Raw genomic sequence first — 15,200 nt, forward strand, 5'->3', positions numbered from 1 at the left:
CCTGAATGTTAAACCAAAATGTCTTTGTTCAGGCCCCTGTCCACATGTGGGTGGCAGGATGAAAGAAATAAATGCATCCCCTGCCTGAGGATTGCCATTCTAGGAGATATTTACAAGATTAATGGCCTCTTTATACTTTGTTTCCTCACCCAACCCCCTATCTCTGTTCTGTAAAAGAACCTGGCATCCAAACCCCAATAAGATGGTTATTTTGAGGCATTAGTCTGCCACCTTCTCAGTCAGCTGACTTTCTGAATAAAGTCATATTCCTTGCCTCAATATCTCATCTCTTGGATTTATCCGGCTGTTGTGCAGTGAGCAGAGTGACCTTGGTTCAGTAACAGCTGGGGGAGAGGTCTGGAACAAACTGGTCCTGAGAAGAAGCCAACCCTGTCCACACCTTGATCTCAGACACCCAGCCTCCAGAGCTTTGAGAGAAACCATGCCTGTTGTTTAAGCACCCAGTCTGAGGTTACATGGCCCCAGGACACTCACACACCTTCCAGGGCTGCTCACAGTGGGAGGGCAGAGTGGACAGGTAAGCAGATTCGACACACCCTGGCAAGGCCACCTCTGCCATCTACTATAAACATGGACATGTTCCAAACAATGCTCCCCTGTCGTCTCATCTTTACAGGAGAATATAACAGCATCCACTCATGAGAAAGCTGTGCAGGCTAATTTGGTTAATATCTGAGAACCACTTAAACTAGTGTATTTAAAGAGGAGATACATTGTTTGGTGTGTATACATATAGCTGATTCACTTAACTGTACAGCAGAAACTAACACAACATTTTTTAAATCAGTATACACCAGTAAAAATTTTAAAAAATAATAAAGTAAAACACTGAGCTGGAAAAAAATAGTCTTTACTTAATAAGTGATATGTAATACTGTTTTTTATTTTTGTTATTATTAATCTTGCTATGGCTGTAACTTTGTTCCAAACTTTGGAAGATCTTAAGTGAAGATATTTTCATAGTGGGAAGAGTTATGCAACATGGGAGAACTCATCCTGGCTTCGGGATCCCTCTGTGCCATCAGCATTCGACCTGGAACAGAGTGTAGTCCTTCTCTGGGCCTCCTTTCCTTTCACTTTTCCAAAATGTAGGTGTGAAAGCAAATCTCCAGCCCCGACCCCTGTGCTTTCTGAGCCCAAGCAGGCTCAGAGAGGCCCCATGAAGATGTGTGGTCAGAGTCTGGCATTTGCCAAGGACCCTGTTGATGATGGCATTATCAATACAGTGAACACGTACTTAAGCAAACTCCGAGGACAGGGAAGACTGGCATGCGGCAGTTCATGGGGTCAGGGGGTTGCAAAGAGTCAGACATGACTTAGTGACTGAACAACAAGGACCCTACAGCAGATTCTCTTTGGATCTAAATTTTGCAGGAGGAGAAGGGGACGACAGAGGATGAGATGGCTGGATGGCATCACTGACTCAATGGACGTGAGTCTCAGTGAACTCCAGGAGTTGGTGATGGACAGGGAGGCCTGGCATGCTGTGATTCATGGGGTCGCAAAGAGCTGGACACGACTGAGCGACTGATCTGATCTGATGTCATCTTGTACATTTTTTTAAAAATGCATAGACCTGGTACTTTCAGATATACTAGATTTGCTGTGTAAAAAAAATGATCCCTCCTAATTCCACTAAGGTTGGAAGGAATCCCTGAGAAAATGCACACCTTCCTCAAAAGTTAGAAGAATCCTTTCCTATTGGTGCAGGGGATGGGATCAGACAGGAACAACAGGTGAGAGCTAGAGAAAAACACTGAATTCAAGAATTTATATCTGAAAACTTAATGCTCTTTTTTAAGTAGCTGTCAAGATTCTCAGTGATTTCCAAATGTAAGTAGAAAAGAGAGAAAACACTTGAAGAGGGAATTTAAACGTGAAATTACAGGGTCAAGAAGCTGACACAAGTCCTTTGTCTCCATCACCATCCCTTCCTGAGATCAAGGTCACCATATGATTTTCCTGAGCATCGTTGATTAAGCAGCACAGTACATAAAATGTAAAGCATGCAATAATAATTTACTTTATATGAAGCAAAAAGTCTTCACTTACCCAAGGGAGGCTGAACCACAGTGAGATTGACAGTTACAGACTCACGGACGTCCAGCCCCTTCATCTCAGCCACACAAGTCACAGTGCCATTGCCCTGTGGTGTCAGAGCAAGGACGCTCACTGCACTTTGAAGGTCCTCAGGCTCCAGGATGGAATAATAGCTCGAATGGCTCACGGGAACCCCTATCTCCCAGGAAAGATCTGGGAGCAGGGTCCAGTTCAGTGCACGGCAAGTCACATTACAAGGCTTATCCTCAATGACTACAAGGCTGCCTCCAGGAATGAGCAACTGCCCCATGACTAAAGGAGAAAAGAGAAATGTTCGAGGGAATGATCATGCCTCTCAGAGCCAGATTTTTCCAAAAATTTTCCTTTAGATCACATTGCATGAGCGCTGTCTTCCCCAGCCCAAATTGACTGTGTCTGTATCCGGAAGCCGTAAGTCAGGTTTGATCTGTGTATTAAGCTTACACCTGTCAGGCTCATGGAAGAAGGGGAGGTGGCTCACCAGAAAATACAGATTCCAGAGAAAATGAATAAATAAAAAATCAGGATCCAGGGACTTGGGAAGCATACTTAATTCAAACACTCGTGTTCTCTTTCAACATGTAATTTTTTTCTATTAGTTTTGATTGCATTTCCTCTTTCTGTTCTATTCCATTTATCTAGAATCCCTATTATATGCATATAGAAACCCTGGGACTCATTCTTCAGGTGGTTATCTATTTATATCTCTATTTAATTGTATTCTTTCACCGAATTCTTGGAAATTTTTAGGGACTTGTCTTTCACCTTCACTGATCATTTATTTTGTTGTTAACTATAATAAATCTGTAGTTCAAATCTTTCCATGTTTTTTCATTTTTTCACTTAAGGGTTTGTTTAATTGTCTTAAAGCAATATTCTCTGATTGTTATTACTTTTTGAAAATATCCTCGTTAAATTTCACAGGCAATAAACAATAAGCATTTTCTTAAAAAAAAAAAATCAGGACCCAGGGAAATATAAATTACATGGGAAAGATGGGATGAATGTGCCCACCACAGAGGGCTACAGGATCACTGCAGCAGAGTGGCAAACTTGTCCTGGGCTGCCCTAAGAATCAATGCAAAAAGGGAAAGAACCTTTACATTCTTTTCATTGTAGAGAGAACACATCTCAGAGTTTCATGATGGAAGCAAGTCTCTCCTGGCCTTCTTTGATTCATTTTTCTTTATTTTGGGACAACACATTTTAAAATATAATTTCCTATGATATTGCCTTAAAATATTTTTCTAGGTACAAATTAGATACAAATCTAATCTAATCATAGAAATAATTACCTTAAATCCTGTATCAAAATATATTAGATCAATTATTTTAAAGTTTTTAGTAAAGACTCCCTTGCATATGCCAGGGCTCACACTGCAAATAACCCATTTGAAAATAGCACTTGTATGTGCTACTATTACTAAAATAACCTGAGGATTGGCCCCGGAAAAGACACAGCCTTAGTGAATTACATAGACATTGAAACATTCAAATTAAAATTACCTAAAACTCCCTCTCACATTTTATAATGGAAAAAACACTGGACTAAGAATCAAAGAATCTGTTCTGGATCCTGACTTTCCCACAAAATTGTTATCACCTTGGGCAGATCACTGAAATTCTCAGGCTCTCTTTTTACTACCTGGTGAGCAAGAGGCTTTAACTTAGATCAGTGGTTCCCAAACATTTTGGTTTTAATACCTTTCATATTCTTAAAAACCGCTGAGGATGCCAAAGAATTTTGGTTTAGGTGGGGTCTATCTATATTTCCCATATTTGAAATTAGAATTAAATATTTGCTTATTTTCAAACACATATTTTAAAATAACATCAGTAACCCATTACTTGCCAGATGGCTCAGAAGATAAAGAATCTGCCTGCAATGCAGAAGGCCCCAGGCTTGATCACTGGGTCAGGAAGATCCCCTGGAGAAGGGAATGGCTAACCATTCTAGCATTCTTGCCTGGAGAATTCCATGGACAGAGGAGCGTAGGGGACTATAGTCCAAGGGGTCACAAATAGTCAGACACAACTGAGCAACTAACACTTTTGCTGGTTAATATGGATTAACATATTTTTATGAAAAATATATTTAACCCAAAATAAATTAGTAAGAAAAATGACATTGTTTTCTATTTATGCAAATCTCTTTAACATCATGTGGCTGCCTTCAATCTGTTGGCATATATTGCTTTCTTGGATTATATAAAGAAAACATGAAAATCTAACTTCACACAGATATATGGTTGGAGTGGTAAGGAGGTTTTTCAGATAATCATGGCTATTCTTTAATACTACACCAAAACTTGACAAGTAGTGTTTTCTTAAAGTTTAGTTACTCTGTGGAGGGCTTCCCTGGTGGCTCCGATGGTAAAGAATCTGCCTGCAATGCGGGAGACCTGGGTTCAATCCCTGGGTTGGGAAGACCCCCTGGAGAAGGGAATGGCTACCCACTCCAGTATTCTGACCTGGAGAATTCCATGGACAGAGGAACTTGGCTGGCTACAGTCCATGGGGTCGTACGACCTTGCAAAAGGTCGTACACAAATGAGCGACTTTCACACACACTATAAACTGAAACCACACAAATAAACTTTTATTCCGTTACATTAGAATTCATTGCTTTAGCTGGCACTTTGAGTGGATCTTTTATCCTTGCATGATTTTGTATCATACATCAGCCACTTGGAAAATGCCGGTCCACTAAATTATGCAGACCTTCCCAGTGTACAGTGGGAAACTCCCTGTACATTCATGACAATGCGTGAGAAAGGCAATAACATCTTAGTATGACTGTGGAGACATGTATTCTCATAAACCACCCTGAAAGAACATGGGAAGACGCTGGGGAGTTTCCAGACTAGACTGAACGGAATCAGCTCTGAAAGCCCTTCTTACTCTGAAATGTTAGATTTCCCATTATTTCTTTCTTGGATAGTGTCTTAGAGTAAGTGAAGCACATTAGTTATCTCAAGGATTACTGTAAATATAATGAGAGAGGAACGGATTTGTCCCTCTGCAGGCTGCAGGGGTTTGTGCTTATTCTTTTCATTTCATTCATTGTTTCATGATGGAGATGTTTAAGAAGACAGGAACTGGAGTGGAATACTGCTGCTTTAGTGATTTCAAAATCACAAAATCACGCCAGTCTTAGTGGCCCTCAAAACACCTAAGGTCTAGATTTCAGTGTGTGATTAATTGGTGGATTGGGCAGTAAATAGAAACACTCAATCTGAAGCATTTTCTTTTTCAGTATGTATAGGTGATCCACTTTTTCCCACTCATGGGCTTTCACAAAGGTCATCCAGTGGTGTGAAACACTTTTCACAAGGTGATAGCTAGAACATCCACATAGATTTAGGATGACTCAACATGCAGTTATGTAAGCTCTCTTTATTTTTCTTGTGGATACACGGGAAGGGGAAAAAAACAGTCTTTTGAAGTAAACTGAATGAAGTGCCATTCAGATCATTACAATCAAGATAAATGGATGCAGTTCTGTCTCAATCTGTGGGTTCCTTCCACGCGATCTTGGGGAAGACTGTATCTTCCCTAGATGCTTGTTCGTCCATCTGTGTTAAAAACCAAAGGCCACAGGAATTATCAACATTAAAAAATGCACGTTTGCAGTGTTCAGGCAACTTTATAGATTCATAGCTTCCAGCAAGATGCTATAAAACCACATGGATTTAAGAATCTGATATGCCAAAAGCATAGCAACAGCAAGTCATGTCTTTGACCTTGTTTCCTTGATCCAGAGGTATTTCTCCATTTTGCCTGTTTTCTACAGACCTTCAAAGCACCTCTCATATGGCACCTGCTCCCTGGAGCCAACCTAGAATACTTCATTGAGTCTCTCATCTCCCTTCACAACTTGAACCTGACCTTGTCTCCCTCTCATTGCACTGGCCAGCAACTACACTGCACCGCTGTTGTTTATGCCCTTGCATTATCCACTTTGTTGTTGTTGTTCCGTCACTCTATCGTGTCTGACTCTGTGACCCCATGGACTGCAGCACACCAGGCTCCCCTGTCCTTCGCCATCTCCTGGGGTTTGCTCAAACTCATGTCCACTGAGTCAGTGATTCCATCCAACCGTCTCATCCTCTGCCAGCCACCTTCTCCTCCTGCCTTCAATCTTTCCCACCATCAGTGTCTTTTCTAATGAGTCGGCTCTTTGTGTCAGGTGGCCAAAGTACTGGGGCTTCAGCTCCAGCATCAACTCTTTTTTTTTTTTTTAATATTTATTTGGCTGTGTTGGGTCTTAGTTGCTGCACACAGGATCTTTGTTGCAGCCTGCAGGATCTTTCATGTGGCACACAGATTCTGTAGTTGTGGCAGGCAGACTTAGCTGCTCTGTGGCATGTGGGATTTTAGTTCCCTGACCAGGGATCAAACCCGAGTCCTCTCCTTCACAAGGTGGATTCTTAACCACTGAACCACCAGGGAAGTCCCTATCCACTTTTCTTGAATTCTTGAGGACAGGATTGTGTCTTATTGCACTTACCTTTGAGTCTTCCTTAAATGCCTAATGCAATGGCATGCTCCTATTGGGAACACAATAAATAATAGCAAATGACTACATGGAGATTGCTCTGAATCAGGTGCTGACCTAAAGGTGTTTATATAGACCTACTCTTTTGATCTCACAACTGCCCTGTGATGAGGAAACTACAGCACAAGGTCACTAAGTAGTATGTTCAAGGTCACACAGTTAGCGATAAAGCTGGAATTTGACCTGGCAGCCAGCCTCCCACGCCTCTGCTGTTAACCCCCAGACTTCTCTGGCCCCCAGCTTCATAGGCAGGAAACTGAAACAGACAGAGCATGGGGGTCTTCAAACCACCCTCAGCCAGTTTTTCATCTGATCCTCAGGGTAAACCTGTGATGTGAGCAGGGGAGCCTTATCTCCACTTTAAAGATAAAGAAATTGAGCCATTCCAGGAGTCTCCAAGGTGGGATGACAACAAAACCAGCACTCATATCTTTGATTCCTTGTCCTGTGCTCTTTCCTTTTACCACAAAGTAATAGAGCAACAATTTCATTGTGCAAACTAAGCCAATAATCCAGGTAGCCTCACACGATCACTTTAGAGAGTATCATTGTACCCTTAATTAAGCCACCCAAAATCAAGGACACATAAAAATAAAGATAAAACAATTTGGCTAAATTTAAAAATAAGCAAGTAGAAACAGGTAGGCCTGTATCTCCACCAAACATTATCAAACTTGATTTGATAACAGTGCAAATATAGACCAAATCATCGGAAATTTCTCCTGAACTAACAAATAAATATACATAAGAAAAAATTTCAAAGCCACAATGTAGTCTGTTAAAAGAGATGCTGCCATAGAAATCAGGAACTCTAAAAGCTCCAATACATCTATAAATATTACATAGTTACATTTTCAAGGAATGCGAAATGATTAAACTTTGATAAAGATATTCTGAATCCTTGTAAAGTATCCTTTTTTTGTTCACTATGTAGCATAATCTTCAGCACCTCAAAATTACCTTTGATGCCACAACTTCCCTATAATGAAAATGAACAATAAAAGGAAAAGTAAGTTGTCCATTGTTATAAATTTTGTTACTGTTTTATTTTCTCTAAGAGACATGGTAGGGTTGAGTGAACACGCACCATTGATTTTAAGACTCACTAGGGGCAGGAAAGAGATTAGGAAAATTCAGCCAGAAAGAGGAAAAAGTTAAAGCATGATTCAAAGTTGATACATGATGTCAGGTAAAGAAACAGAGCCAGGATATGAAAACCTAGGAAAAGGGCAATGTTTGTCAACTCTCTCTCTAAGTCAAAGACGAACGACCACAACTGGCCTTAGAATTCCAGGATACACTTCCAGAAAAGCTGTTCGAACTGAAATTGGTCAGATGGGAAAGTGATTAAAAAAAAAAAAAAAACACCTGTCTTTCATAGCCTTAATAAGAGAAAATGGAAAATAAAGGAATGGAAAGATGGAAGGGGAGGGGAAGAGAAGCAGGAAGAAAGAAAGTAGAAAGACAGTGAGGAAGGGAGGAGAGAAATAAACACATGAGAAAACAACAAACACCAGTCAGTTCAGAGAAATTAGAAGCATAATATCAGCCAAAGGCAAGTCCATACATGGAAGAAGGAAGGCAGGGAAGAAGGGAGAGAGAGGGAGAGATGATAAATAAACAGCAAAATATCCATCAGTTCAGAATAATTCCAAGCATGGTACCAACAGAAGGCTGACCCTAGATGTCCCCACATGACATGAGCTTCAGAAGCTTCTTTGCAACCTGATGTTTTAACCAGAGGACTGCAAGTGCTCCTCATCAGAGTTGCCTGCATACACACCTTGAACAGAAAGGAAGGCGGCTCCATCCCGGTTGCTGTTCTGAAGGCTGCATTTGACTTGCCCGGCATCGCTGAGTTGCACGTCATGAATTATCATCTCAGAGATGAAGTTCCCGCCCTCTTGGTAGCTTGCCGAGGTGAAGCGGTCACTGGTGATGATGGTCTCATTAGGTGTCATGCTCAGCACCACTGTGCCTCTCAGAGCCCACATGACGAGCTTCCAGCCCTGGGAGATGGTGCAGTTGAAGCGAGCCTCCGAGCCCTTCAGGGCTGTGACATTCTTGGGACCCTCTATGATTTCACTGCTGGATCCACAGGCTGAAAGACAACCAGGTTTGCAGGTGGTGAGGGGATGACTCTACAGAGGTCAGCTGTACACTGTAGCCCTTCTGTGTACCAGTCGGGACCATCCAATGGCTCAGACTCCATGTCCTGCTGGTCCCAACACCAGGGCTCCCAGTAGATCAGGAGATGCCAGTGGACAGGAAGCCATGGGGACAGGAAACCACAGCCCTCCTTTCCACACCCCCAACTCCACAGTCTATGGGAAATCCCAGCAAGATTGGGGATGGGGGGAGCAATGCCCCTCCTCCAGAGGGAACATTCCCTGAAGTATCTGACCCCAGCCTGTCCAGAGAGCCACCACTAGCCCAATTCTGTTACCTCAGGTAAGTTCTTCAGCCTCACTATGAAGTGGGAATTTTCCTCCCATTGAAATGGGGAAGACAGATGATTTCCACCTCTGAGATTTCAAGGCTCAAAGCGGGGAGTGGAAGGAAGTGTCTCTTTGCACAGAGAATAGAGACCCTAGCTTGCCATGATCATGGTCCACCACACCACCCCCCAGCACCTTTAGGACAGACCTGTCACTGAGGCAGGTCTTTTCCAAAGATGAGAAGAGACCCATGTGGGAGACACAGAGAGGGAAAATACATAGAAGGATGTTGGAGAGCAGGATCCCTCAGCAAGAACACTCGAGGGAGGCATTTACAGCCTCATAGAGTCTCACAGCATCTAGTGTCCGGTTTAAAACTCCCACACGTGAGCATGTAGTTCCAGGGCATAAGACTGTGGACTCCGGAGCGAGTCCTGGCCCACTGGGCAAGTTATCACACTTCTCCTTGACCACTCCTCTCACTGTAAACCAGGGGGGGTCACTGGTACTGAAACCCAGAAGGGTGCTGCAGGGTCTCCCCAGGTACAGGTCCTCCCCTCCCCCACCCCCTCCTCCTCCTTGTTTGTAGAAAAGCTTTAGCCTTCTAGGCCTTGCCCAAGTCCCAAAGAACAGATTTAATCAGAGAAGTGAAAACACACACACACGAAAACAGTCAAACAAGACAAAATATTAATAGTTTAGCCATAAAACAAAGTCAAGGACCCTTAGCTCCTCCTCCAGGGCTATTGATCATTTGTTGTTGTTGTTCAGTCACCAAGTCATGTCTGACTCTTTGCCACCCCATGGACTGCAACACGCCAGGCTTCCCTGTCCTTCACTATCTTCTAGAGTGTGCTCAAATTCATGTCCACTGAGTGGGTGATGCCATCCAACCATCTCATCCTCTGTTGCCCCCTTCTCCTCCTGTCCTTAATCTTTCCCAGCATCAGGGTCTTTTCCAATGAGTCGGCTCTTCATGTCAGGTAGCCAGAGTATTGTAACTTCAGCTTCAACAACTTTCCTTCCATTGAATATTCAGTGATTTCCTTTAGGATTGACTGGTTTAATCTCCTTGCAGTCCAAGGAACTCTCAAGAGTCTTCTAGATAATGTTCTGAGCCAAATTCTTGAGTTGTTCTGCAGAGTCCAAAACCCCCACCAGGTGAAAGAAGTTAGCTGCTTGCTGCTCACAAGCACAGAGACCACAGACCAGTTGGAACCAAAAGGCTGATAAAATTGATATCTGAAATACCACCCTGTTTTCTTACCAATCAGAAGAATGTCCATGAGCTGCTCATGTACTCTGTGACCTCCCCGCTTCAACTGCCTTTTAGCCATCAGGGAGTTTGGGTCTTTTGAGCATTAGCTGCCTGTTTGCCTCGTTCAGCACCTGCGATAAATGCTGTATTTTCCTTCACCACAACCTGGTGTCAGCAGTCTGGTTTGGCTATGTGCTGGGCGAGCAGACCCAAGATTGATTTACAGCACCGCAGCAATTAGTTTTAAGAGCCAAATGAGACAACCCATGCAAAGCCTTTACAATGACACTCAAGCATTCAGGAAGCAGTCACTATTATGTGACTTGCAAGAAAACCAAGAAAATCATAGAGGAAAGTAAAATTATTTCCTTCACACTTTTCACAGCATTGTACTTTTCCCTCACCAGATGCATTCTGACACTGGCTTTAACTGAAATGACAACTTCTAACTGGCCTTCCCCAGGGAGGGGACCAAGACCACTCTAGCTCACAGGAACTCGGGCAGAATCACTCAACACGGAGTGTGTTCTGCTCCTGAAGAACTCAAGAATCTTTCAGTCATTTAGTTGATTTTCTTATCACCAGGAAAAGCAAGGTGGTGGCCAGAGTTTTCCTAGACTTTCCCATGTATGTAGTAATAATTCAAAGTAGAACTTGCATAGCAACCAAGAGTCTTCGCGATTTCTCATCTTCTGCCTCTAGTGTGTGCTTGTTTGTTTTCCTTTGTTTTTTTGGATGCACTGGTCTTCACTGCTGCAAGCAGGGACTGCTCTTCACTGCGGTGCATTTGCTTCTCGTTGCAGTGGCTTATCTCGTTGCAGAGCACAGGCTCTAGGCACGTGGGCTTTGGGCTTTGGTAGTTGCAGCACTGGGACTCAGTAGATGCAGCTCTCAGGCTTAGTTGCTCCGAGGCACATGGGATCTTCCTGGACCAGGGATTGAACCCGTGTCCCCCTCATTAGGAGGCAGACTCTCAACCACTGGACCACCGAGAAAACACCCCTCTTATGTTTTAATAGTGAAGAAATGAAGACCAGCAACATCTCGGGATTTGTGAGCACAGGGATGTTGCTGGGACATAAACTCAGTTCTTTGCACTCTGAAGTTTCCCTCTTCCCACTCTTTCCTCTCTGATCTCAGAGTTTATGGCAAACAGAGCCCTGGCAGCCCACACCCTTGGTTTCTTCTCAGCCATGCCTGCCACCATCAGTAAAGACTACATGTTCCTATAACCTTCTGGAACTGTAGGCTCCCCCCTTCCAATCTTACAAGGTCAAGTTGTAAGGAAGATTCTAAAGGAATCTGATTACTGTATGAAAGATTTCTGGGGAGGAACCTCCCTGCCCATCACTCACTGAAGTACCCAAAATGCACTTCGGGGGATGTGCCCACTGCAGGGCCAGGTCCATTGGAGAGGATAGGAGACAGGGACCCAGATGCCTGTGAGGTAGAATCAAGGAGGGGGCCCCCAGGCTTCAAAGAGGCAGAAATAAAAGAAGATCAAAATTAACTAAACTAATCCCAGATGGGGATAAACACGATCACTATTCTTTGTTTTGCCTCTGGGCATGATAAAAAGAGAAAAAGTAAGATCCTAAATAACTGCTCAGAGTGGTTCTTCTCCCTTACCCGTGGGCACATTTCTCTGATCCGTGGATCCCTCTGATGTGGGATTTTTTTTTTAAAGGGGAGGAGGGGCGGGGAAAGCCGAGGAAGGAAAGTCAGAGATTATCCCCCAGGGAAGCCACAGCTGCTGTGCCAACTTGGATCTTTCCATGAGCCCTGAATCTCATCTTAGGAAGAAGCACAAAAGAAAAGAAAGGGCCAAATCTATACTGTGAGGAAAGAAAGACTAGACACACTGTCATACTCCATACTACGATAACACCATCCTTCCCCATTCAGACTCAGGTCCGTGCGAGCAGATTGGAAGACAGCCTGTGGGGCTGGCTGTGGGAGGGCAGGGGGTGAGACCCAGGCTCGCCCTGCCAGCATCTCAGTCCAGGCCACTCCAACAGAATTAAGCAAAGCGTCTGAAACCCTGGTCCCATCACTGCCCGGCACCAGGGAGGTTATTCACTCCAAAACTGCGCTTACTCTAAAACCCTGCTCACTCCAAAACAGTCTTTAAATTCCCTGTGGACTGCAGGTGGGAATAAGAACGCATGAGGGTCCAGACCTTACTGTGCAGGGAAGCAAGAGCGAGGGAGGGACCTGGGCCAAACGGAGACTTCGCATTTGAACTTGGTCTTTAAGCTAAACAGGAGGCACCGAACCCTAATCACTAGACCCCTCTGACATCATTGCCAGTGATCTTTGCTACCACCACAAACTGACTCCCCCCAGCTCTGCCCTGTGACTCAGAAGCTCTATTTTAGGTGACGTGAGGCCCTGAATTCTCACTGCTCCTCACCTGCATCCTATCAGCTGTGGTTTGTGTAACCTGCCCCGCACATGACAAACATGAGAAAATTGTCATCAAACAGTCCCCATCTCGATGCAAAACCTCACCTTCCCCTTTGCTCTTTCAGTTTGTAGAGCAAAGGACCAAACCACAGGCAGAGCCATGGGAACGAACCATCAGTGTCCCCACCCACCTCGCTCGCTGAAGTGACCAGCTCTGGGGGTCACCCAACACCGAGTCCTCCCCTGCCAGAGTTGACCCACTTGTTTGAGGCTTGTCACGTCTACAGCCTTCAACTCCAAATCCAGGGCTCCTGCCCTGCCCCCACCCCGACCCTTTCTCTCCTCCTGCTTTGCAAATCCCGCTCCACCAAGCATCTCCATGTAAATGACTGGCTGCCCCTCAGAATTGAGAAGTTCCCCTTCCAACTAATTGTGTCCTAACTGTGGAGTCCTGCCCCAAGGCCACAGAAGTGGAACCAGAACCAAGGTCACCTCCAAAACTGATTGAACCCTTTTGTAACCATTGCCCAAAACCCCCTTGATCATCACCAACCAGCTCCCTGACCCCACGTTAAGCAAAAGTACCCACTCAGTGCTCACCTATAGTACCCTACTACTCACCTAACACCAACCTTCCAGCAGGAATTTTCTTTGTCTTGAGGTTATAAAAATTGGCTGCTAACCCACAAAACTGTTGACTATCCCTGGTCTGTCAAGAGGTCGCCTCACTGTACTCGCGATATCCACATTATCTCTGCTCTTTGTTCTTAATAAACTCGCTCCCTTCTGAAATTGCCTGTGTCTGGAAACTCTTTTCCAACCCATGCTTGAACTGCCACCACACTAACATCTGCAAAACTAAAATCACTCACACAGGAACATGTGGCCAGCTGCCTGGCCCCTTCCAGTCCTCCATGGATAGATCCTGAACATGAGTACCATTCTTCTACAGTGATTTCTTCTCAGCCCCCTAGGGTAGCAGCTGGTGTCTCCCAAGCATGGGGGGACAGCGGGTCTGCCCAAACCGACCCCTCTAGTCTTCCACTCACCTCTTCTCAAGCTTCCCTCCTGTACCTATAGACCTCTAACCTGCTCCCATCTGTTATTTAACATTGGAAATGAATAGAAAAGCAGACAGTTAAAAGCAGAAGGGAGGGATTTCCCTGGCAGTCCAGTGGCTAAGACTCAGTCCACCCAATGCAGAGGTCCGCCCAGTGCAGGGGTCCACCCAATGCAAGGGGCTCAGGTTCAATCCCTGGTCAACTTGATCCCACATGACACAACCAAGACATAGCCAAATAAAAAATAATAATAATGATAAATAAATAAAGAGGAAAAAAGACAGAATGGAGCAAGGTAAATAAAGTGGAGGGGGTGGAAGGGAAGGGCCCTGGTGAGGCAGCTCCAAAGGTGAAAATGGAAGTCAAAGCATATCAAGGCAGGGGACTTGCCTACTGTTCCAGTGGTTGAGACTCTGCCCTCCAATGCAGGGAGTATGGGTTTGATCCCTCGTTGGAGAGCTAAGACCCCACATGAAAGAAAGTGTTAGTCGCTCAGTCGTGTCCGACCCTTTGCAACCCCATGGACTGTAGCCCACCAGGATCCTCTGTCCATAGGGTTCTCCAGGCAAGAATACTAGAGTGGGTTACCATTCCCTTCTCCAGGGGATCTTCCCCACATGGGGATCGAACCCCCGTCTCCTGCATTGTAGTAGATTCTTTACCACCTGAGCAGGGAAGCCCCTAGGATCCCACATCCCTTGCAGCCAAAAAACAAAACATAAAACAGAGGCAATGTTGTAACAAACTCAATAAAGACCTTAAAAACAGTCCACGTCAGAAAGACTTTCAAAAAAAAGAAAACCAAAAGGAGGGTTGGGCCATCAGAAGGAGACTGAGGAGTGAGGAAGGGGTCCGGAGGTGGATCTGAGCTGCCCGCCGCATCCTGCTGACCACAGCAGGGGGTGCCAGCATCACTGTCGCCACCGTCACCCAAGACTGCTCTCCACGTGGCAGCCAGACAGATCTCAACACGCCAATATGATCGGGTACCCTTCCCTACCCCCATCCCAGACTTTGTTTAAAATATTTCCACCCTTTAGAATATAGACCAGATCATCCTTAACATTATCATATCTTAAAACCCTGCTTAGTTTCACATCCATTTCATTTTTCCCCAACTCCACCCTCTGACCACCAGACCATCTTTCATCTATCAAACTTACCAGCTCTTTCTGGCTCCCTTTGCACAGGCAGAGACTGCCTGGAGAGCCAGTCTCATTTACACCTCTGCTCCCAGCCAAGTAGTCTCCCCCTCAGGAAGCCTTCCCAGACCACTTTACACAAGTCAAATTATCCAGAACAGGATTTTGAATCAGTGAAGCACTTGTCACGGCGGTGATTTCGTATTGATTTTTCTATTAGTTGATGTCTAAGCTCTT

At 44.6% G+C, this 15,200-nt stretch overlaps 1 protein-coding gene across 5 annotated transcripts in view; it reads right to left on the reverse strand.

Moving 5' to 3' along the window:
• The window catches only part of IGSF5 (immunoglobulin superfamily member 5), a 54,026-nt gene that overhangs the window by 32,093 nt on the left and 6,733 nt on the right, over positions 1–15,200 (reverse strand). For 3 of the 5 annotated variants that reach the window (XM_086315829.1, XM_086315826.1, XM_086315821.1), the window contains 2 exons: positions 8,442–8,759; positions 2,074–2,373 (listed from right to left, as the gene is read on the reverse strand). In XM_086315829.1, coding sequence (XP_086171955.1) covers positions 2,074–2,373; positions 8,442–8,652 — 511 coding nt within the window. In that variant the 5' untranslated portion in view covers positions 8,653–8,759. The remainder of the gene's footprint in view (positions 1–2,073; positions 2,374–8,441; positions 8,760–15,200) is intronic. The other 2 variants (XM_086315852.1, XM_086315841.1) reach the window with 1 other exon arrangement.

This window comes from Bos grunniens, chromosome 1 (assembly GCF_055505025.1).
Source record: "Bos grunniens cultivar Pamir isolate PY7600 chromosome 1, Bosgru_T2T1.0, whole genome shotgun sequence".
NCBI lineage: Eukaryota > Metazoa > Chordata > Mammalia > Artiodactyla > Bovidae > Bos > Bos grunniens.